This window comes from Diadema setosum, chromosome 12, assembly GCF_964275005.1.
Source record: "Diadema setosum chromosome 12, eeDiaSeto1, whole genome shotgun sequence".
Lineage (NCBI taxonomy): Eukaryota > Metazoa > Echinodermata > Echinoidea > Diadematoida > Diadematidae > Diadema > Diadema setosum.
The window spans coordinates 6,835,194-6,861,528 of NC_092696.1; the positions used below are offsets into that span (position 1 = coordinate 6,835,194).

At 35.7% G+C, this 26,335-nt stretch overlaps 1 protein-coding gene across 1 annotated transcript; it reads left to right on the plus strand.

The window, feature by feature from the left end:
• Window positions 1-4,714: 4,714 nt before the first annotated feature.
• On the plus strand, window positions 4,715-18,190 carry LOC140236323 (uncharacterized). The gene is made up of 6 exons (XM_072316277.1): window positions 4,715-4,943; window positions 12,259-12,537; window positions 12,996-13,271; window positions 14,829-15,101; window positions 15,571-15,834; window positions 18,027-18,190. Exons 1-6 carry the CDS (start codon window positions 4,715-4,717, stop codon window positions 18,188-18,190), a joined length of 1,485 nt encoding a protein of 494 aa, XP_072172378.1.
• The last annotated feature ends 8,145 nt before the right edge of the window (window positions 18,191-26,335 follow it).

Below are 26,335 nucleotides of genomic sequence, written 5' to 3' on the forward strand. Positions count from 1 at the left end.
GAGCCCACATAACACAGTCTCTATATTGAAATGAAATGGACGTATTGAAATGATGAACAGTATATCTCGACAAATTATTTGTACGGTAGTGAAATGTTAAAATTTCCCAACATAAAGACGCGCTTGTTTGTGACAAGCAGTTGAAAGGGGTTCTGGAATTGTGTGTTTCTTAACAACATAAGTGTTTGGTCATTTGTGTGTGTGTGTGTGTGTGTGTGTGTGTGTGTGTGTGTGTATGTATGTATGTGGGCAATTCCGCAGTTAGGTGGACATGACATGGATAAAAGAAATGTGCCTCTTTATCTTACCCTTTGATCTAGGTATCAACTAATGCCATGGATGTTCACCAATCATTAGGGTCTTTCAAATTCAGTAGATTTTATTTTTCGTATTTATTGATTTTGCGAGATCTAAAACCATCATTTAAAATGTACATGTGGGACTGGGGACGCTGAAATTCACTTAAATGCAAATTACAGTGGGTTCCTTTGAAATTTTTTCCTCAAAGTTTTGCTAAAGGGTAAAAGATGAATACATTTAAATACTCCAGAAGTCATGTGACATTTTGTCAATTACAAAAGGGTGAAATGACCTGCGGAATTACTCCGGACAAATGTAACGTTACTAACCGTAACGTTACTAACCATGCTTTTGGGGGTCTAGCTAAAAAATTATCGGTCGAACTGCTAAAAAATTTGAATGAACATTTGTCATGATGCAATAATTGAAATTAATGCAACACTTTGTTTGAAGTAACTTGAATTTTTGCACACTTTTTGTTACAAGACATTGATTTTTTTGTCATGTCCTTTTTTCGTAACGTTACTAACCAGCCCTTTAAGTTGCTATAGCTTTTCTAATATTTCTTGGATTGTGTTCATTCTTTTCTGTATCATAAACATGGGAAGGATGAACATGTTTTTGACATAATTTTGACTTGAAATGAACAAATGGTAATTTAGTGGTAAAAACAAACATCTAAATTTGTTCAAATGTAACGTTACTAACCGCGGAATTGCCCATGTGCGTTTGGCCTTTCTGTTGTGTTCTACAGTGATCCCACTGCTGTTTTGCTACAATGATCTTTCCAAATTGTTGTCAGAAATATCGCGCATTAATACCCTAGCTTACCACGAACACCACATACACTGTGAACAATATGATCATAAAATCTCTCATTACAACGTAACTGAAGCAAGATGTGATTTGCCGTTTGTGTCATATTCATATTGATTTTAAGACGTAAGTGACCGGTGTCTAATGTCGTGTCTTCCGGCAGTGGAGTGTCACAATAACACTAATGAGGAAGTATAGTTCTCGCCTAACTCGTAAGCTTGCTTTCCAAACAAATGAAATCATACCACCCAGGATATATTTTTGTCCACTTAACCACTTATCAGTGCATATAGGGCATGCAAGGGGGAGGTAGCTAGGACATTTTGCTTTGTTCAAATTTCTATGGTTGTATGGGACCAATGCAACACATATCTGGAAAAAAAAAGAAATGTGTTTATTCGTTTGTTTTTAATTTCTTATTGTTCCATATTCCACATTTCAACAACTAAACAATAAACATAACAAAAAATATGCATGGATACAAAATACAGCATTTAAGACGATTAAACATGTGAAATAAGAGGAATCTACCTGTGGGTTTCGAGCTAGGCGGTCACATGTTATGGACCAGAAAACTAGGGGAAAATAATGTAACAATTCACCTTAGCGCGATGAACGTACAAAATAACACAAGAATCGATATATAATAAGACATTTCCAATGATGGGAACGACATGTTATCGAACTGTCCAGCGCCTAGCACCGATACTTAAGAGCTGAAATACATCTCAAACACAGGTGTCTACGCAGCAGTTCTTTGTTGCACAACCGAAGACAGGTGATAATGATAATAAAGAGTAAAAGCCAGCTTGTCTTGTGGGCGAGGAATCGTTTTGAGACTCAGTTCAGGGAAAGGCAGCCCGATACGATGGAGACATTAGTGTTTTATTTGATTAATGAAAAATACAATGATTGTTAATACGTGTGTTTATTATCGATACAGTATGTATTAGAAGGACCGTATGTTCATGGTTTGTGTAGATACCATGTCACAATGATAAAGTGAAAGAGAAAGACAGGCTGAGAGTAGGCCTGCCTGTGATAATATGAATCTATTTCTCACTAAATCCATGTAGAGAGAGAGAGAGAGAGAGAGAGAGAGAGAGGAGCCCTGATGATATGGGATATGTATTCCGTCGGACGTATCGGGTGCACCTTCAGTAACTCTTCCCTAGGTCTGCACTTTTATTTATTACTCTAATAATGAGGGCGTATGAGCTGACGGAAACATTTCTAAAAATGAACTATTTAACGATAATGTATACACGTCAATTTATTATACTCAAATATATTCTTCGATTGCATTTGATCATCGTCAAGAAACTCTGGACTTTAATACGCATACATATTTTCGAAATTACTTTATTCATATTTCAAATCGGAGGTATGAAATCTTTAACGGTCTACATGTTATCGGTTTTGCAACAAAGTGTTGAGTCTTGACTCACATCCTGTCATGTGATTTCCATGTGTTTATCTTCTCCGAGTGTTATCATTGAAACACTACCCTGTATTTCTACTTAGTAACTATTTACATATCTTATCACCTGATTTCCCCAAACCGCTTGCACTTCTCGTAATATACGAGACTTCTCGTTATTAAAGATTCTTCGTATAGTTATAGGGCCTACACGTACGATTCAAGTTGGGCACTTTTCTCTCAAACATTACAAAAATGAACTTGTGAAAATTAGCTGCAAAATCACATCTGTAGAGATATGTCCACGTATTATTCGTTTCTAATCGACCAAAATAGAATTCGTGTTGATATCAAATTTTAAGATACTCTATTTGTGAAGAAATCACACTTAGAAGTAATGGATTTTGGGTTATTCATTCTTTTTCCCATTATTCAACATCTACGGCAAAGTCATGGTAGTACAAAAAACGTGCGTAATGTTTAATCCCTGAGTGCGCCCCCAAAAAAGCATTAGTTCTTCACAATCAGAGTCGCTAGTTACAATAATCATTATAAATACAATAAAATCAATCACAAAATATGAGATGTGGAATGACCCTCCCTAAAGCCATATTCATTAAAGATTTCTGAAGCAATAAGTAAGGATTATAACATGTTTTGTAAGAATTGTCAGAGCTGAGATAGGAGGAAGGAAGAGAACAAATAATGAGATCTATTTTTTAAGACAAGAGTGATACATTTATAATTATGTCTTCTTCTTGAAGCTTATATTTTCTTTGGGGTTCTGCTATTTATCTTTATTATCATTATTTTTGTAACATATACCATAAGTTTTGCGAACGGTGTGACCTGATAAAGATCCATTCCATCGAAACAGGAAAACGCGACTTTCTTTGACTGGTGCAGCAGCTGTTACAAGGCAGTTTCGAAGCAAAGTTCAGCCCGCCAGAATCTTCAACTAATTGAGGGAGGCACACTTCTGCCTCCCCCCCCCCTTAACCAGAAGAAGAAGAAGAAGAAGAAGAAGAAGAAGATGATGATGATGATGAAAAAGAAAAGGAGAAGAAGAAGAAGAAGAAGAAGAAGAAGAAGAAAGAGGAGAAGTTCGCAGACCGGCCATCTCAATAGCGACACGCTGCCTTTACCAAACTCTACGGAATTCCCTCTTAGGGACAGGGAAATGTAATTTACAAAACGCCTTTTTCAAAAATTCAGAGATTCAAATTTGATACAATAGATAGATGTAATGAAAGACAAATTAGTGCACATTCCTTGATTGCCAAGATTTTCTTGTTATTTTATTTCATAATGGTAGTCTTGTTTTGCTTTGAACCATTCTCTTATCACGGCCATGAAGGACCTATAAGTTTCCACAGCCGACACATAATTCTTGGCGGTTATTATATTAGGCGGAGTGATATTTCTGTTCTAGGCTGTGCACCGTCCCGCTGCTTCCGTATCCGTATTGAGACCAATCCCGATATAAATGATCAGAGATTCGCAGGAGGTCGGCACCGAATGCACATGTTCTGACTGATATCATCTCTTTCTTGGTAAGAATACTTTGTGTGCAAAGTACGGACTAGATGAACATTGCCTGAAAATACACACTCCTATGACTTGCAAGAACATAACAATAGAAATTTTTTTAAAATCATACTCTTCTTACGTAGGTTATATTTTCATATTTTCATCAATATAATCATACACAATATATATCTAATTTGTCACGTAGGTATTCAATGTTCTTGCAGATGTGGGTACTTGGGAGGTCGACATGGCTGTGATTATGGTCACGTGTTGGATGTTGCTGTTCTTGGTGCATTCCTGTGGTAAGATAGCCTTCCTCTCAAGTTTCTTTTATCATAACGTGCGTTGTGTATTAATCAATGTCTCATAAAGAATGCTTCGAATATCAATTCAAAAGAGACACATTACGCATGACCATATGACACAATAAGAAAGGACGATTAACTGTTGATCCATGTGCTTGCCTCCATGCAAATCTCAATAAATTACTAAATGATTTGTTAGTTGATGTATCATGACAAATCGTATTATTTCAGCTCATTTCTACAAATTTTCCGTGATGGTCTGATTTTAAACGTAAAATGAATAAACCTACGACCCCCTGACATTGTTTATATCACTTTGTTTGGCTTTTACCCTACAGTCGCCATGACTTTTACCGTACCAAGTTCCCTGACTGCGAACCGCCAAGTCACTGCGCGGTGTACCGAGAGTGGAGTGCTCGAGTCACAGACAGCGAGCTGGTTCTTGGACGGCGTCCAGATCACAGAGGGCGTGGTCAGAAATAGCAATCAGGCTCGACGAGACAAAGAATGGGGATACCAAGGAAATGTTCAATCGGCTCCACCTACAGATACATACCGCTCCTACGCTACCGGTCATTTAGGCTGACCGGAAAAAATAGAATACCGTTCCGAAATGCAATCTCAGTATGAAAATTAGAACAAGTGAATACTTATTTGCCGGTATAGGAATAGCTCATTTGCTGTGAGGGACACGTAACCAGGTAATTTTCTGTATAAAAACATGCCTACTATGGTTGATTTCTGCCCAGTCAATCTGTCTTACAACTGGAAGGATTGTTAACACTTTGACATATTTTGATTGAATCTCATTTTTTAATCTCAGGAACCATACGGTGCCGAGACAGCACCGGGGCTTGATGATAAAATTAACAATGCACTAAACAGTGACTACACATGAAAAGTTTGGTATATTGGTGAACTTGGTAAAAGATAATTCTGTCTGTAAATTAACTAATCGAATAGATTTCTGGTTATGCTTTAAGTGTAACAATTAGAATATTGATAAAGATACCAAACAAGTTCATGAATGGGCAATGACAAAACAGAGAGCAAAGAGAGTGGATATGCCCTATTACACACCTCTAAACAAACAACCAATATCAAAAGACTTATTGAACGAGGAATTCTCATGAACGACAATGAAGACGGAAGTGACCTTTGTGTCGTAAAGCACATGCGCCACAGAAAACTCCCCGTATTTCATTCCCTGGGAATGATATCGTTTTCAATGTACGCAAAACACAGCCTCCTATGTCTTGTGAAACCAGTCATCAGGTTTGAACGTATATGGATAATTTTTTAGGGAAGAGCATGCTGTTTTTTCTGGTCATGTTGGTAAAATTGTTAAGAAACTTCTCAGGCAGAAAATGCAAGAGTTGAATCGACTTCTCTATGATATGCAGCTAGAAGGGACGGAGTAAAGAAATCAACGAAAACAGATACAAGGCAATTACCTAAACGATTTAAAGGATACAGTTAAGTTTAACTATGATGCATCTTTAGCTGCGACAGACACTCCATTTGCAGAAAATAAGCTTTGATTTATCTCATTACGGCCTGATATTTCTGCCATACTACTGCAAACGGAAATGACAATTATTTTGATATACAGTCGTCGTACTTGGAATCATATCATCACCATTCCTCTAAGATGCACTTAGTACGGATGGCGCTCAAAGCAAAGTTTTGAATCACGTCATTTTAAAATACAAATTATTCCATTAATGTTTCTACACCGACGGAAGTAACGTTTGGTAGTACAACATGACGAAACGTGAAAAAAACTCTTTAATTGCTCGAAAATTGAATACACATGGATGCTTGATGGTAGTCAAATGAAGAACATGATTGGTAGAATGTCTTGAATATAGATATTGTATTACTTCTCCTGATATAACGGTAAAAAAGGTCATTTTTTCCATTCAGATTTTACTTGGAATGCTTTGGGAGTATTGGAAGACGACAACCTACCCGACTTGGACCATTCTAAGTTCTAGCTGTATAGCATGGCCTTTAAACTTACAGATTTTCGGCAAGAGGAAACTAGAATCTGCTTTTCGTAATATAGGCAGAATGAATAACATTATCTGAGTTCAAAATCACCCGAGCATTGGCTTCTAAACCAGTACGGATAGATATATCTCGCAAAATAGCTTTAATGTTTCTTCCCATCTGGCTACTTGATTAATACAGGTTGAAGTGTCTTCATTGGATAGCCTGAAACCAACAAAGAAGAATATTGGATTGTTTGTTATTTGGAGTATTGAAGTCTTGAATTGGTTTCAGGAATTCGTGTGGTGTAAATATAAGAAATTATCAACCTTGGGATAAGGTCAGGTTTGTTGTGAAATTGGAGATGTGACATAAACAGTACCACAGAAGTGATACCAAAAATTCGCAATATATGAAGGTATAAACCATTTATTTTCTGGTTTGAGTAATGAGGACTTTACATCTATTCGAACCATCGCTTTGTTATTCAATCTAAATCATTTAGGTAAATTTACCTTGCGCAGAATTTACAATTGCTTTGTTTAGTCCAGCAAGATCGTGAGATTAAACCGAACAACACACCGAGCGACATACATGACATACCCCTTACACTGGTTGGCCCGTTCCAGTGGCAGAAACATTTAGCTCTTCGTCGGTGCCTCTACTAGTGTAGCTGGCGAAAATTGTAATTATTATTATTCAACTTGCAGGCTGAGGCAAGTGAATTCAGACAAATTGACATACATTATAAACTGATTTAGAAGCAAAGAAACAACACATGTAATATAGAGAAAGCAATTTATTTTCCGAGAACGCTCTGCATTTTTCTGCCCTATTACGCTTATAAAAGCTATCGTACTGAATGTCTTGAGTAACGGCTCCACACACTTATAGTTTTTATGGCGATTTTGTATCATTGTCAGAAATACAATATTGATCACAGGCCATGTATAGTATGTGGCTATTCCTACTACCCATTGACGAAGTGACGGTATTGGTAAAAAAACAAACAAACAGTAAAACATCGGAATGGAATTCCTTATTACTGTTATCACAGACACTAATCTTTGTCAGTAAAACTGCAGAAAGAATGAGCGAACTATGCCGTCTGATATGAAAAAAAAAAATTGTGGTGTTGCACTCTGGCAAGAAATCATTTCCTCATTACGCTTTTTTCCAGCCATAGATCATATTTTTGTGCATATCCTATTGACAATTTATGTAAGAAATATGGTTTTATATGTATTTTTCATTTGGAAACCGCAGGTGACAACTCTGACACGAAATATTCATGAGCACTATTGGCACGGAGAGCCGGATGAAGTAGAGTTTCAGAGGACTACTTATCTACACGTATGTGGGTTGTTTTTACTCTAATCCCTCTCACTGCTCGTATCGCTGCTATCACTACAAGACGTACTACAACATCGAAAGTGTGTTGACCTTCACTCCTTCCGCTGATCATCACGGGAAGACGCTGCAGTGCATCATTTCCGGTTCTCAACAATCAGCTACGCTCAACGTTAGACGTATGTATCCAATACCATCGCCATTTGCTTATCTTAATTGTGTGTGTGTATGTATGTGCAAGTGTGTGTTTGTGTTAAAATAGATGTGATAAAACCTGTAAAGATTCACAACTGACAAATAAATAAATAAATAAATAAAATCTTATTTGAGCCTTCATGATGCACAATTAGTGCATTTCTCATTTAACTCTGTATGTGCCATGGTGGAAACCCCCTGTGTGTCATGTTATTCTTGGACACGAAGGTGGTTATGCTTCGAGAAAGAATTCGGTTTTTCCAGTTTGTATAACTTCTACAAATTTCTGATAAGATGGACACAATAGGGAGCAAAGCTGTAACGAAAGAGGAATGCCAAACTTTGCCTCGATACAAATTGTATGACAAATCTATTTTCATTTTTTCTTTTGAATGACCAGTTGCTACATTACTGTAAAGGCATGACTTTTGCACATACAACACTGACAGAAACTAAGAATGTACACGAAAATCTAGTAGGGAACACCGCTTGATAGTCAATCACCACATAGAATGTAAGCCGTATGTGACAGGAACAAAAGTGCGAGAAACGCTTTCATTGTGCCGCGGAATTAGCGATTTTAATAGCGATCGGTTTAAGCGGCTTTGTTTGTTGAGCAGAATATGCAAAGTTGGCACGCCGTCCACTGAGTTGGACGTGCGAACGTGGCACATAAAAAGTAAATAAGGTATAGTTTCACCAACAATATTATAAAAAAGCGAAAAAAAAAATCATACACGTAAAGTTATCGGTTAGTAACGTTGGTTATTTCACTTTTTTGTCGGAGAAATCAAGTGATTAGTATAGAAAAAAGACATATAATTGTATTCTTTGTCAATTGCAGAAAGATAACATGGATTTTCTTTTTTTATTTTAATGCTGTTGTATGGTATAAACCGGTATTTACATTGGATCTTCAGGGGTAGGCCTACTGCCCAGACCTCAAGCAGTATTCTCCGCAAGGGCCATCATCAGATGCATCTCATATCTCACCATGCTATAAGCTAAGGGAGATGCAGATGAATTTCCCTACACTTTCGTAGGAACTTTCATTGTAACATTGCAAATACGAAATCCTAGTTCGGTTGAAAACTTAAAAAAAAAAAGACACCGAACTTTTTACAAACTATTACAAATAGTTGACAAAATGTGAGATAAGTGATCCATCATTATCAATGCATTTTTTTTTTCGCGAGGTGGTCCCTAATAATACCAGTTTTTACTAATGCACTGATTTTCAAAATGGACTCTACAGTTTTGCGCTTTTCAACTCTTCCGTCATCTAGCCACTTTTCTATTTGATTTTTTTGAGTGTATTCACGTTTATGAGCGGCTCATCTAATCACCGAAAAATCAGTTAACCCAACAAGTTTAATCATTTTCCTTACTATAAATGCAATTATTTCTTATAATGCGACTGTAGGCCAATTTCAACTGTACTTTGTGCTTATAATTATGCATATATATAATATATATAATGTATATATGTGACCCTGCATCTCAAAACAAACCAAAAGTCGCCAGACATGAATTTTAAGTTAAGACCATATTCTGAAAGAGCAGACTTTAAGCTTTAAAATGATGTATAACTCAAATCAAATGGACTGTCCTAACCTATCTAAATATTGGAAAAAAAAAAAACCACAAACTCAGGAAAAGTGTGAACTGAGGAAAGAGGCTCTGAAGTAGTGTCTAATTCAAGCGCTTAATCTTTACCAAACCGTGCTGGCTGTGCGATGAATGGGACAAAAAACAGGAAGTAAACCACCAGAGTAACAACAATGAAGGAATTATTAGATTAAACTGAAATTAAGCATGCCTCATTAAGACATTTTGTCCATAATTGATGCCAACTTTCAAAGCAATAGCACTATCCTTTCAAAAGTTATTAGAGTTGAAAGTGAAGAGTGTGGACAAGGTTTTTCAGAAATGAAAAAGGGATTCTAAAAAAAACCTAATCACACTATTCTACCAAAAATGTTCGAGATAAACTGCTAAAAAACACAATTTCCTGCCCGTTTTATGCTATCAAATTTTAGCATAATGTAAAAGAAGACCCGCTCTTTCAGAAAATATGAAAAAGTCAAGTTCGGCTACGTTGACCCGTTTCACTTATTTTCAGTCCTCGCGCAAAATCAGTGTGTGCAACTTTATGTTCGTTTTGAGGTGCACGGTCACATACTGTATATATATATATATATATATATATATATATATATATATATATATATATATATACATACAGTCAAACCTGTCTTAGCGGCCACCTGTCTATAGCGGCCACTGGAAAATCCCCCGAGAGAAAAGACATGTTGAAGACCCTGTGTATAGCGGCCACCTGTCTAACGCAGCCAGCGGCCACAAAATGTGTTTTCCGCGGTAGACCTTAACCTGTCTATAGCGGCCACAGAAGTTAAGCCGATATTCAGCGTGTTTTTCTGCTTTGTAGCCGTGCCACTAAATCATGGGCAACATTCAGTGATCACCACCGCTGCATCCATCTCTCATTCCGTTATAATAATGCACTAGCACGACTGTACATTATATGCTACTGTGCAACCGGTGATAAACACCGGCATTGTCAAATGCATAAACACACGTGTACACACGTTATACACATACATATACCATACAACGATGATACATGTACATTAAATAATTTTAGGCAATGCACAAGAAGTTGGATAACCTGTCTATAGCGGCCACCTGCCTATAACGGCCACTCTTTTCGTTTTCCTTGGATGGCCGCTATAGACAGGTTTGACTGTATATATAATCTGTGTGTGTGTGTGTGTGTGTGTGTGTGTGTGTGTGATGTGGGTGGGTGTGAAAACTGTTGAGAGATTAAGCGTGTTTTTCTTGACGCAAAAAGTGTATTTGTATGTGTGTGTGTGTGTGTGTGTGTGTTTTGTGTACTGTAAGGACGCACATGGGCAAACTCATCCATAAAAAAAAAAAAAGTTCAGCGTAGGTGATAGAAACATAAAATTCTATAGTTTTTGTTTTATCATAAAGTGCCAAAAACGGTATCATTTAGATCAAGCTGAGTCGAGAAACCAAGATTTATGATATATATAATATATATAAAAAGATTGCTATAGAGATTACCATGTGGGAACACAGTTACAGAAAGAAAGCGCTATTCAGACTGTATTCATCCGCCTTATGTTAAACAAGCAATCGCGAACCTGACGGCACTACGAGGATATACATCAGCGTATATTACCTCACTATTCGAGAGGCAAGTCATTTTTATTACAGACTAATAGAACATCCTTATCATTGCCTCCCGCAACATATATTTATATATATTTTTCACATATGCAAGAAACGAAATGTTTTCATAGATCATTCGTTTGTAGCATTTTGCTTGCAGAGCTTACTTTTCTTTAGGTAGAGTGTATCAATAGTTCCATAGATCTAATAATTTTATTGACATAAAATGTAGCTGCTCCCATTTTTTTTTTTTTTTTTTAGAGAAAGGATTGAGATCTTGTAAATACTATTCCAAATTAAAGCTGCTCTACTTCAAAACAATATCGAGCAGGATTTCTTTCCACATGTTAAATATGCCCAACATTATTAGTATGCATACCAAAATTGATGCATATAACATAAAAACATGGTAGCTAGAAATGTTGCTTCGACGCTGACACAATTTGCAATCACATATTGAGTCCTACGAAAAGAGGTCAGGCCAGCGTCGTTCGCGAAGTCTGTACACGAATGTGCATGCTTACATGAATTTCAAATATGGGACAAACAACAAAATATTTATTCTCTGAGTTGACGTATTAAAAATGTTGACAGAAATTGATGACAATCCTATTGTTACCAACACACAGATGGCCCTGCCGATGGTGTGATTAGTATTAAGACACGTGGTCAGGGGTCTTCCTTGGAAATTGAATGTCACGTGATCCCTCAGAACCAGCCACAGCCCGCTATCAATTCATACGTCATCAAAGCTGATGGCGTCACACTCTCCCAATCATCTTCTCCTACTACTCGCCTTTCTCCACGGCCTCGTTGGTGCATCGAACTGTCGTGTGAAGGAACGAATGCCTTGGGATCGACATCGAGTACATCAATCTATTGCCCACGAGGTATTGTACAATCAGTAAAGCTTCTTCTGAAGCTTGAATACAATTATACTGATAGGTCTTGAAAACAGTCCATTGCGCATTATACCATGATTAAAATCAATGCGACTAAACTACTAAAACAAGTCTTGAGGAGGATTCTTTGACTTCAAACTTACAATACCTTTTCAGCTCTGTTGTTAAGTGTAGTTGAAGGTTTCTTAATGTTGAAAAATCGTGTTCCGATGTTTTATGTTTCCCTGTACAGCACCTCCGCCAAATGATGCTATACAGGTTGAGTTCCAAGAGTCGGGGGATCTTAGGGAGGTTGGTGGTCACGTTGATTTAACTATATACTGCGAGATAGCCTCTCATACTCGACCATTCCCGCCTATCAACAGTTACGTCATCAAGAGAGATAGTCAAACATTGTCGACCTCCAACTCGTTCACCCTATCTCCTCGACCGGATAGGTGCACGAATATCACGTGTATTGGCGAAAATGACATCGGGTCGGCATCATCTGTTGAAACCTACTGTCCAAAACGTAAGACTTTATCCATATATTTTTTAATTCTGATAGTTACACGGTATGTCATATCACATAATGTATTATACCTATTCATATTGCATTATGTGAGTATATATGAACATTAATAGATTTTGATGTGTGCTTGAATGAACTGTGTGCACTTTCATCAGGCATATTAGCTCTAGCTCTTATACATTAATGCGTCAAGTGATGCATAATATGCATGGAATGACACATTCTTTCGTGCAAGAAAACCAAGGCATTCAGAAAGGAATGCATGTGTGAAGAAAGGGATATGATAAACAAAATGATTTTTTTTTCCCGTTCAAACATGACAACTCAGAATATTCACCATACATCTGTTCAGTTTTGTTCTGCAGGGTGTTATTTCTGATATGACGTCATGATATCTTTTCTTCAATGGTTGAACTTTTTATGGCTTCTTTCAAATGCTTTCTGTGACTCGTTGGCAGATCCCCCACGTGATCATATCATTAGCATCGAGTTCGTTGAAAGCTTGGATGACAGTGGTCAAGGTATTTTCACTATTTCCTGTCACGTGAACGACATCGACCAACCACACCCTGCTCTCGAGAGGTACGAGATCAAAGTTGGAAGTATGACGGTGTCAAACTCGAGCTCGTCATTGTTCACAGTGTCGTCAAGCCCTCCAGGCTGCACGGACGTCACGTGTATTGGAATGAATGAACTCGGTTCGACATCTACAGTGAATGAATTTTGTCTAACAGGTAACTTTAATTGATAAAGTCTTTTGTTATTTACTGGGGTGTTAGAAATGACGAGATTAGCTGCAGAAGGAAACTAAATAAACATCAAGAACATAGATGAACCACATTTATAGCTAATCAACATCATTTCACATTGTATTAAGTGAGAATATTTCATATTAATGATTGTTATTAAATTTGTTATACCTACACCTAAGGACGAGAGTCAGTTATAGTTAACAAACCATTATGCTTGATTTAGAATAAGATATTTTTGACCGAAACGAAACCAACTACAGAGTATCAAGACGCTCGTATGGATTCCCCGATACGACAGCCTTTCTTAAGAGTAAGATGCGTTGATTATTCCTTTTATTCCCTTATAAGTAATACATGTATGACATAGAATTATACTGCAGTCGTATATATGAAGAGTTTGTTTGCAAAAACCGATAAGTCCATATTTGTCAAATGGAGACATTATTTGCGATTAAAGGTCAAGAAAAATATAAAGAATAATAAGATAAATTTTGCTTCTTTTGACCATAACTTCAAAAATATAGCTTTATACGTAGTGACCAATATATCATTTAAAAGGTATTATTTTGTACTTTATGCCATAGGCCGTACTTCAAAATCTTCAAAAATGGACTAATCGGTTTTTGCGAACAAATTCTTCATTTATATATATATATATATATATATATATATATATAATATATGCATATATATATATATATATATATATATAGAAACATATGAAGAGCTTGCTTCCAAAAGGCGCTAAATCCATCATTTTTCAATGGATTTAGCGCCTTTTGGTTGCAAGCTCTTTATATACTGTAGTATACTACATATGAAGAGTTTGTTTGCAAAAACCGATAAGTCCATTTTTGAAGATTTTGAAGTACGGTCTCTGTGATAAAGTACAAAATAATACCTTTTAAATGATATATTGGTCATTACATATAAAGGTACATTTTTGAAGTTATGGTCAAAAGAAGCACAAAATTTCTTATTATTCTCTTTATTTTTCTTGACCTTTAATCGCAAATATCTCCATTTGGCAAATATGGACTTATCGGTTTTTGCAAACAAACCCTTCATATGTTCTCGGATGTAATTCCCCATGTTCATAACGTTAAAGGTCCAGTTTACCTTTGGGAGAAGTGATTTTGAAATTTTTGAAGATATCACCTTTTATGCATATGTGTAGATCTGTTGTATCACAAAACGTCCTACCATATACAATTTTCGCAATAAAGCCTAAAATATGAGGAGATATCAGTATTTTTCTCAATAAACCATAACTGTAGACGGTTTAGTCTGAAAGTATTCTTATTATAACTATTGTTCACATTTTGTGTATTTAACAATACTAAACATTGATAATACAGATTCAAATTTTTACAGTGGTTGTTTCTATCCCTAACTCACATTTTAGAACTATTTTAAAGCACTAATGCTGGGTTTTTGTTTCATCTGCAAATGGTAACATATGCCTTTAAGTTACAACACTAACAAAATGAAAGTACACAATTATTTATCATTTGAATTTCTTCCTGATACCAAATCAAGATCCCCCCGGGGAAGATATTATAACTCTGCAGATTGAAGAGCAGATAGTCGCGAACGAGGTTAACCTTGTAATCACGTGTCACATCGAGCCACGTGACCAACCTACACCTCCAATCGACTCATACGAGATCTCCATTGACGGCGAGACGATTTCATCGTCGAGTGTCTCGTCTGCGATTGTGGAATCTCGTCCCAACAAATGTATCAACATCATGTGTGAGGGAAGGAACAGACGTGGCACAACGCGTTCAACGGATTTATACTGTTTTAGAGGTCCAAATATTCTACTTTTGAGATAGGCTGTTTGTCTGTTTGATTGGTTGTTTTTGTTGTTTTAAAGAAAAAAAAAGAAGAGAGAGAGAAAGAAATATGGGACCCTATACAAATAAGTTGCCCCAGACAGCACTTAACATAAACAAACAGTATACGTCTTAGAGAAGATTTATAATTGATTGGTTGTTTAGAAAAAAAGTTTTAGGCTAAGAATGTTCCATGAATATTATTCTACTACAATCATAGTTAAGTTTCGATCTGAAACATGACACGATATTCTAGTCTAAGCACGTAATACTAAACACATTAATGACCTGTGAAAAATTATAGTGTATTTCAATTCCTTAAAAACATATATCTCGTACCTTTGTCTTGAAATGTCTTTCCAATTGTGTGATAAGTGTTTTATTATAGTCTCACCTTCGAATTACGTGGTTCCCTTCATCCTTTCCGTAATATTGAATAATAGATGACATTATCGATGTTCAGTTCAACGAGCGCGTGGGAGAGAACAACGGGAAAATCTACACGGTGGTCTGTCATATCGACGAGGAGTACCAGCCGACACCAGGTATCCATACCTTCCTCATCACAGCCGATAACGTCACTCTCTCATCCTCCCGCTCGCCCTCGACTGCCTTCACTCCTCGGGCCGACGGGGGCACCGAAGTCTCCTGTACGGGATGGAACGATTTTGGCTCCACCACTGCAACCAAGACCTTCTGCCCGTTAGGTAAGCTGTGGCATAACATAGAATTTGTAAAATTCTTGAAAAATGATGTTTTTTAAACATACCAATTTTCTGATGTAAAATACGAAAATATACTTACAGTTCCTAAACCTCTTTATGAAAATGATTATCGTGTTCTATATAAATGCAGATTGTTATAATCATTATAATCAATTGAATATTTACCGTTTTGTCAACATCTATCTTGAAAACGGTGCTTTATGGTATTAAAAAAGAGACCACAACAACTGGAAAGCTGGTAAAACACAATTTAATACATATAAATACACTAGTATAAAAAAGAAGGACTTTACCACTATTTTCAATACGTTCAGTACTTTTCCTAAACCCAACATACGGTCTTGATACATATGCTATATTCAGACATTCAGAAACAGATGTTACAACAAAGACACACATACACACACTGACACTGTCTGAAGCCTTTTCAATGAAAGGACGTTTGATTGGTGACAGCCCTTAAAGAGACGCAGTCCTCACGAAATAAAAAAAAATATATATGTTGTTGTTGGTACCTCCAATGAACTACTTTCGTCAAAAACAAACTTTCAAATCATCAAATAAGCTCGTACATTTCGGTTAAAAAAGTGTGACTCTGCAAATGAACAAGTCTTGGCGGAGAGTCATACGTCATCGATGCACAACTCTTTCCAGCGGTGTTCTGCTCGCATCCCTAGTTATTTATAAATATATGTTTACTATTTATTTTCATATTAATTGTATATATAGATAAGCTTGAAATATTTTGTTTGAAATAATAAAACCACATATTGTCACATTTTATGAAAAAATCAGATATGATCATTTTGAACTCTTAAATTGGTTTTCTGAGGCACAGCTGTCAACTTGAGAGTAGGGCATCAATGACGTTGCACCTTTTGGCAGGCTATTACACGATCGCTTGCAGGAATTATTTTTTTAAAATCGCGTACGGAGACAATTTTTGATGTCCACGCGTATAAATTGGTGAAAGGTTATATTTTTTACTCTTCTTAATTATCAGTACAGTGAAAATCTCAGGACTGCTTCCCTTTAAAGATGGGCCATCCCTTTTGTATTCCTTCCCAAATAGCACAGAATGATATATCCCACCAGAATAACAAGACTTTTGTAAAGCTATAACATTTCTGTGATATTTGTAGGTTGTCAGCCGTCAAAATTCAAATAATGCACCAAATGCTCACCGTAACGCATTCTGTGTACGAGGCACAGCTGCATATTCTACATATGTAATCCTCCTTTGGTTGTAATATGAAATTTATACTTCGAACACAAGATATACATGTTAAAGCTGTTACAAAGGAGGAATTCACTAGCTTCTTTTACTTTGTTATCTATGGCAAATAACAACACACCACAACTGTATAAGTTCATCACACATGTTTGTAAAACGAGACTATTAGTTTAGATTTGTAATTTTTTCTTAGTACAGAAAAAAAAATATTTGAATCTTAAAGCTCGATTTAACTCAACAAATAACGACCCTCTTCAGCGAGTTCAAAATTTACAGGAGGTTTCCAAATAGTGTTTTTTTAAATACCTAAGTGTTCTCACCAAATTTTCGGAAATTTGCATGCAGAAGGTATGGTATGTTTTTAAAAATCCAGAGATTAGAAATACCCTCTATTCGGTTTACTCTGTTCTGTTTCCACGAGAATATAACATTCAAGCTCGTTCCAGACCGATGCACACTTAATCTCTGAAGAACGGAAGTGTTGAAAAAGTCATGAGACGTCATTACGTGTCATAATTGAAGTAACAATTTTAAAGAAAAAATCACTAAGTAGGGACAATAAATGTGACCGAAAACGAACATTCAATTTCTCTGTTTTGACCACGGTTTGATGAAGTCATCATCTTATTTTTCTTCATCTTAAGCATTTTCTTTGTTATCAAAATGTATAATTTCTGTTGTTTAAATAATAAAAGTACACCAGGGAACACTAAAACACTGAATGAATCAAACACAAGGGTCTCCTTCACAGGCTATTTTTACTTATTATTACTTTTATTATTCCTACGTTAATCAAGTCAAAGATCTCCGCACGATTTGCCTGCGATTGAAAACCTGATACCTATATCAACCTAGCATGTTTCGAAATCATGTCTAATACAATAGTGTCTTTCAGGCTAGTGAGCATTTTGTCTCATTGTCTTACATAAACTCGTAAAAGCGGTGGAAATAATAGCAGAATTTCAGCGTCAAGGAGCTCTGCAACGACCGTCGACAACTTACGCTCTTCTTGTGGTCGTGTTCTTCCTGTCCGTAATCGTCTGCGTCGCTTACGTCAACAGAAGAAGAACATTCTTCCCCCCAGACGAGGTATTTAAAAGATGATCACACTACAGTGCCACAAGAAAGCACCAACACCCTTTAACTTGCACTTCACCAAAGTAGAATATTGCGCAAAAAGTGTTTATACCAGTTTACCTTTAAGACGTGCTGAGGATCTTCCACATGTTTTGTTTAATATGCGTCTTCATATCATAGCTTGAAGTATGGGGAGTTTGGTTTCGGGTGCTTAAATTTTACGTCATACTATAGATTTCATCTGTGCAATTTTTTTTTTCGACGATTTACAGTCAAACAAACGCGGTCAAGGAACAAATTTTAGAAACTATGAACGAAATATAATCGTTTAAGTGGAAGTGACTGATGTCGCAAGTTGTACAAACTGTAATTTACGTACATTTTCGTGTTTTTATTGAAGGGCAGATTTACTCTCTCTGTTTTGTCATTATTAAGTTCTCAACACATATTATATTTGATATTTCAAGAGTTAATGACATTGTAAATGCGACCCAACAAAAAGTAAGGACAAGACAGGAGAGCCATGCACGAGCCAACGAGTTGAGGGTTCTCAAGCCTGAAGCGAGCATTCTTATTCGACCACATGATAGTATATCAACTTACTTTGGTATTACAGAATAGTTTGCACCTAATTTTTAGTAATGGTTCAGGAACGTCATGTACCTTCAAAACTAAATTAAACTTAATGGTAGTCAAATCAACTGGTAGTCAAATTATTTCCTTCTTTTCAGGTGCAGAGTTTCGAGTAAACGGATTCATCTTGGACTTATGGGATACCCATTTTCCCTGTGACACGACGGCTCACTTTCGCCTCGAAGGCTCATTAATCTGATACTTAACCGATGAGGTGGATTCGATCATAATTATGCCATTACAATGGACTATGACAATCCCACATGATAACATTTTTCATAAAATGCAAGGGTGTGCGGTTTCCGGATTTCATGTTTCGAAGTGTATTATTCAGCAATAAAGATGAAATACATATTGTGTAATATTTAATGTTAAACCTATGTAAATACTTGTCATTCCAGTCAAAATTGTCACACATTAAAACAATTACTAACTTGTAACGTCTTTGCCAAACAATTTATGAAGCAATTAATCATATTCACGGTAGAAGAAAAAAAAAAACATTTCCCATTATGGTATTCATAGTTGCGAGACACAGGACAATTTACGGTCAGATTAATTTTGCATGTTTTGATTTGCCATCAGATATGATAATTCTTTACTGGCAATCAAAATAATGTTACAAAATACTCTTCTGTTCTTCCTTCTTCATTTTTCCCGTTTGATTCCGTTATGTCAAAAAGTCACCGCAGTCCCTATTCATACAGTATCACTGCACCAGCAATGAGTCCGGTTTGTCTGAACTTTGGTCTCAGAACTGCAATCTGCTCTATTTTCGAGTGCAAATCGCATATTCTCAATATATATATATATATATATCCTTTTCTGTAACGTCGATAAACCGTATCCGTGAGATGACAGAGGAGTGAAATCTCTTCCCACTTTGTTGAAATTTATACACAGATTCCATCGTATGACAATTGAATGATTAGTATTCCATTGGCTTTGATATTCAATACTCCAAGTAAGCTGCTGTTCCATAGAGTTGTTGTTTTTTGTTTTGTTTTGTTTTCATTTTTAGACCAAGAAAACGTTTTTTTATTTTAACAACTTTAAGCTGTATTTCAGAGGAATTGTTGAAATCCTGCATTGAACTTTCTCAGCTTCTGGTGATATGTTACTGAATAATTATTTCAGATTTTCTTCAAATGCTCTTGTTATTACCTCTGCAGGACTGAAAAAAAAAAAAAACATATCTTATGGAAAGTTAGCATTTAACCATCTTGCGCACTTCTGTGCATAATTTTCCTCGCCATTGTACAGTAATGTGAAATCTTTCGGATTATGTGATTGCTAATCCGTGTTTCTTTGTGTTTAGTAGCATTTCACAGAACAGTAAAGAACTGCAATTTTTTGATAATTTTTGTTCGTGTGTCTTGTCCTCTATACACACTAAAGAATTTCTGCTAAATAAAAGTTGAAAGAGACAACGAACTGCCGGTCGCTCGGTTTAATATGATTGAGGAAGGGCGCATAATAAAACAGAAAGGTTGTCTTTGGCCAAAGCAATTCAGTAACAAGTGCTAGAGCGCATAATTTCTCCGCGGCAAGGAGTATGGGTACAATGCAGAGACTTTGTTTCTTCTCCTTCGCTAACACCTACCTGATCGTATATAGTACATCATATTACATTGTGTATATGAATTTTATTTAGGGATGCAATTGACTGAATGATATTTGAAAATGTCAGGGATAATGCCATCAAAGGAAAAAACGCGATATTCCTTGATTTGAATTCCGTTATATCGAAATGTAAATGAACACATTCATTTCCTCCATTCTTTTGTTTTGTCCGTTATTGCTCTGGTTGCAATCAGGATTAAATTAGGTATAATAAACGATCATTTTGTATTGGTAGTTTCTATTTTGCTACAAGATTTATTTCTGACCAGTGAAATTTTAAAGGGGAAGGCTAGTAACTGATCAGTGGGAATCAGTGGAAATGCTGGGAGATGATTGTTCCAAGCCTTATGGGATTCATTCAAGAGTTCATTGTATATCTATTGTTGTGTGAAAATGATTTGCTTCAGAATGGTCTCATATTCAAGTAATGTGCAGTTTAATGCTTCCAGGTTAGCGTCCCTGGTCAGTGACGGAGCATTAATCTGCACATTACTTGAGTATGAGACCGTTCTGAAGCAAATCATTTTCACACAATAGATATACAATGAACTCTTGAATGAATCCCATAAGGATTGGAACAATCTAAATCATCTCCCAGCGTTTCCACTGATTCCCACTGATCAGTTACTAGCCTTCCCCTTTAAACTGTAATTAAAGGCTTAGGTAGATTTGTACCATTTTACCATAGGTTTTGTGTAATCATGTGACAGCATGAGTATGTTACTTGTAGCGATAAAATCATGATAATTTCAAGCACACGATTGCCTTGTCATATTAATGCTAATCATGAAGAGAATAAAACCGGTATATCGCACTAAGAAACTCCAATTGCTTCCATGTGGTTTGAAGTCTCTATCGTATGAGTATATTAGAGACGAGATTGCCATTGTAAGCCGCTTCCACTTATTCTGCCAATGCTCATGTGGTTGAGAGAAAAATAGTATGATAGACATGCGATTGCATCATGACGAGTATGTTCAGTTATCCGGGTATGAAATTCCAGAGTGGATGAAAGTTCACGAAGTTATCAAACGAAAAAATCCGAGGTGATCGGCATACGCAACAGATATTTGCAGACGCAAGGACGATATATCTTTTAACGGACCATCCTATTTCTAAAAATGAACAGCCAGAGAAGAAGTGTGACAGAAAACAGAATGAAAGAAAGGATGATAATTTTATGCTTTCCAGTTTATTTTCAAACTTTTCTTATTCAATTACATAGCCTTGTAGTTCAATTTCGTCCCGAGAAATCTAGAATATGCCAATACTAGTTTCAAATTCGTCTTTCGTCAATGATTTTCGAACAAAGTCTATTCAATTTAGTCACTTGTCACACATTCTCGTCATTAACAATTCAAATTCGTCCTTCACACTCGCTACAAAAATCAGAAACTATTTCGTCTTCTAGCGATCATTTCCGCCAAATTTCCTTTCAAATTCATCTGATATATTTTTCTGTTGTGTTTTCGTAGTTATTTCACTTTTCCTGCAAACATTCACTTTTTCAAGATCTAGGAGTACATGCAACATAAACGCACATTCATCACACCCCACACATAAAAAGACAGACAGACACTCACAAACACACACACACACACACACACACGTAGGCACATACGATTAAAGATAATTTCATTTTACACGTGTAGAGTTTAAATGTCTTTTAGGATTCTTTTTACATTAAAACGGGCTGAAATTCTACGCATGAAAATTTGACCGTAGAGTTTAAATGTGTCAATGCTTTTACATTGAATAGAGCTTAAAGATAGAGAGGCAGACAGAAAGAGAGAGAGAGAGAGAAAAAGTAAACAGAAGGAGACGAGAAGAGGGAGTAATTAGGAGACTAAAGGAAGAAGTTAACTGAATAGAATTAAACTGAATACAATGTATACATGGCACGTATTCAGTTCAGTCGTAATGAATCTAACCTGGCACAAAACATTTTATCAGTTTGGTTTATTGGATTGTGTATTTCTCGTGTGGACGCAGCGAAACACTTTCGTACGTTCTGAAAAGTCATTTGGTGTTAACAAATTGAGGCATTCTGCATTTCTATCTTCCTTCTTGACTGGCTATGTTATCAAATCAAATAAATTAACATGAATTATCTGAGGATATTTACAAGTAATCAAAAATCGGCAAATTCTTTCGTTGACGTGCATATATGACACATATTATATTCATAGCACTAATAACGAAGCATAAATACACACACACACACACACACACATATATAATATGTATATATATATATATATATATATATATATATATATACACACAGCAAAAAAGAAAGTAAACACTTTTTCAAGTTTATATTTCTCAATTCAATTCAATTCAATTCATTTTATTTCCATACTTCTCATTTGTGGACATTATAACAGAAATCAAACAAGTTCTTTCACCTTGTAAACAATGTGCAAAACACAACAATATACATGGTGATAACACAGTAATTATATGTAATAACTAGTCAAATTCGAAATCGAGATGGGGTTGATCAAAGAAAAGTATGGCGGGACCTACATGAAAGTAAGCTTGTTTGGCTATAAGCCCCGAGTAATCAGTGTTTGTGAAAAAGAAACGGAGAACGGATAGTAGATAAGACCAGATGATGTAAGAGTGCCAAATAAGAAAAACAAAACAAAACAAAAACAAAACTAAAATTTGAACTATTACTGTGACCGAGATATCATTGGTTTCAGTAGGACAACATGATTTGCATAATCATAAAGCCTACTTAGGTATATACATAATGTACACTATAAACTGTTGTTGCATTAAATGCTATCGCCAGGATATTATCAGTAAGACACAAGAAGTAACATGTACAGCTATCAAGCCATTTGGTGTCCGCCGTCAAGCTCTGTATAGAAAGCTAGAGAGAGAAAGAGGGAAAGAGGAGGATAGGGAAGCGAAGTAGAATGTAGAATTGATAATGATGAATTCGGAGAGCCTGACAGCAAGACCTTAAAATGGAATCTGCAGCGTGTTGACAAGAATGTTTGATCGGACAATAACATACCACAATATTACATAAGACATTACAATTATTCCGTTTCTGCAAGATATGCACTCAATAAAGACTCTTTTAATTTGCGTTTAAAGGAATATAAAGACAAGCAGCTTGTTATTTCGGGGGAGAGGTCATTCCAATATCTAGGGCCCGTATACATTATCGGTTTTTTAGCGAAAATTGTTCGAGTACGTGGAAGGTGAAATGCGTCACTTTGGCGGGTAGGATAATTATGAATCAAATAGTTTTTCCTGAACATGCGAGTGAAAACATCCGGTAACTCCTTGGCAGAAAATTTATACATAAATATGCCGACGTTGTAACTAAATAAATCTGATGTTTTCAGTATCTTATTTTGAAAAATAAATCATTCGTGTGGGACAAATATCCAACATGGTTGATATTTCTGATGGCGCGTTTTTGAACACGGAACAGTATGTCAAGAAGATTTGTAGGTGCATTCCCCCAAACAAGAATACCGTAATTAAGGTACGGAGTAATCAATGTAGAATAAAGATTAAGCAGGATTTGACTTGGAAAAACATTCTTCAGTTTATTAAGAACACCCGTATTTTTGGAAAGAATATTACTTAAATAACTGACGTGGGATTTCCAAGACAAATCACTGTCAATAAAAAGCCCTAGAAATTTTATACTACTAACTTGATTTAATTCAGTTTCATTAAATTTAATGTTACAAGGAAGGGTTTTAAGACTGTTGCTAAAAAGCATACAATGAGTTTTATCGACATTAAGTGACAATTTATTGGCGTATATCCAAGATTGCACAGATTTAAGTTCTTTATTCATTGTGTTAACAAGAGTATAAGGATCTCTGTGTGTAAAAAACAGATTGGAGTCGTCAGCAAAACATATAAAGGAAAGAATTGGCGAGGAACTGGGAAGATCGTTAATGTACAAAATAAACAATAGTGGGCCTAGGAGCCCTGTGGAACATCACATGAAATTAACTTTAACTGAGAATCAAGACCATTTATACACACACTCATATTCTCATAGAATATTTGGCTAAAAGTTAATAGATTATGTACCATATTGAAGGTAAGTTAATTGGCTATCAGCCTAGTAGGTCAATAAAAAGGGAAACTTTACGCATGAGTGAACATCTTTGTTTTTCTCTTCCAAGGCACAAAAGCAAAAATTGCAAAATTGAACAAGTTGTTTTTCATGAGCAAGTGCTCTTCCATATAACAATAAGAACAAAATACAAATTTAACACTATTAGATACATGAATTCAGTTGCAAAAATAAACCTTTGATCTCTATCATATCTTTGAAGCCCAAAATAGCAATAAAGGCCAAAAAATAAGGGAGAAAAATGAAGAATCTTAGGTCAAACCCATATTCCAATGAAATAATAGAAGAAGCAATATTAACAGAAATGGTAGAAATTTCAATTTGTTTTCAAATTAGGACAATTGCAAATAATATTTGGTTCTTAAATTTATCTCATGAATCCTTACATTACTAAATAAGAAGAGTAAAATAAAGAAATTATGTTAATCATCTTTATGCCACTGCTTCCTATGTCGTTTGAAGTTTAAGCTGACAGAAAATTCATTTTCCCTCCTTTAGTTTCCCGTTTTCTTTTTGTTTGAAGTTATAAAGAGATACAGAGAACAAAAACGTGTTTTTGCTATTTCATTCTTTTCTCTCATTGTGTTAAACTGGCTTTTTGTTGTTATTGTGATCGTGAAGGGCATTGCCAAATGAAAGACAACCTATCAAATTTTGCATTTTTTACTTTTGTGCCTTGGAGGGCAGAAATGAATATGTTCACTCATGCGTAAAGTTTACTTGTTTATTAACCTACTAACCTGATAGCCAATTAGATTACCTTTAATATGCTATAAAATGCATTGATTTTCACCAAAATCTTCTATGAAAAATGTGATCTCAAAAAAGTGTTTACTTTCTTTTTTTTTGCTGTATATATATATATATATATATATATGTGTGTGTGTGTGTGTGTTACGAAAAGATATAGTTGTATTCATTTATTATGAAGATAATTATAGAGATGAACACGAAAATTCTGTCTTTTCCTATACATCTGCAAAGAAAATTTTAAGGGATTGTAACCCAAATGCATTTATTAAATCATAGATAAATCATATTTGTTTAATTGTAGTTTTTGTTAATGTTAATGTATTATCATGTGGACTGGGTTTGGAGGGTTGTACACAGTATGTGTTGAAGTACGCAGGCTCTCATGCGCTGAGAGTAGCATTAATGATAGATACGGCGCATTATAAATGTACTTTATTATTATTATTATTATTATTAATCGGTGACTTGCATACTGTTTCCTTGGAACGTTTTGATATATTTAAGCTAAACAAATCACATATTTTTTAAAGTAAGATGAGAATTCTGAGAGCATGGAAATAGCGAAACAATCAATTTGATGTTAGGCGGCTAAAGCATTTCTTTATAGTGTCGGGTCAAAGTTAGGTATTTGGTACAAATAGATAATGAATTTGAATGCTTGACGAACGTTGGATCAGTCAAAATGCTGTTTGGTGTATAGCAGCTCCAAGGTTAACCCGGCCAGAGGAAAAATATAACTGCGTTTGGGGCTAATAAAGGGTGGACCACTGTTCTATTACATGAAGGATTATATATGATATTTAACTATGAAAATATAAAAAAAAAGTTGCAGTTCCGTCGAGTAAAGCAGAGAAAGTACAAAATATGATATGAATAAACTATTCACCTCGATTTCCTAAACTCCCTCATTCTGCCTTGATTTAGAGCTTCCATCAAAAGATGTGATAAACATCAAGTTTCACGATCAACCGGACCCTGACGTCAAGCCTGGTCTTATCATTGAGTGTCACGTGACTCCTCACGACCAATCATCTCCACCCATCACA

Excerpts from the sequence above, each read along its gene's own strand:
- LOC140236323 (XM_072316277.1), top strand. The coding sequence starts at position 4,715 with ATGACTTTTACCGTACCAAGTTCCCTGACTGCGAACCGCCAAGTCACT. Across the intron at positions 12,538-12,995 it reads TGAAACCTACTGTCCAAAAC|ATCCCCCACGTGATCATATC; the intron begins GTAAGACTTTAT and ends ACTCGTTGGCAG. Across the intron at positions 15,835-18,026 it reads CAAGACCTTCTGCCCGTTAG|CGGTGGAAATAATAGCAGAA; the intron begins GTAAGCTGTGGC and ends AACTCGTAAAAG.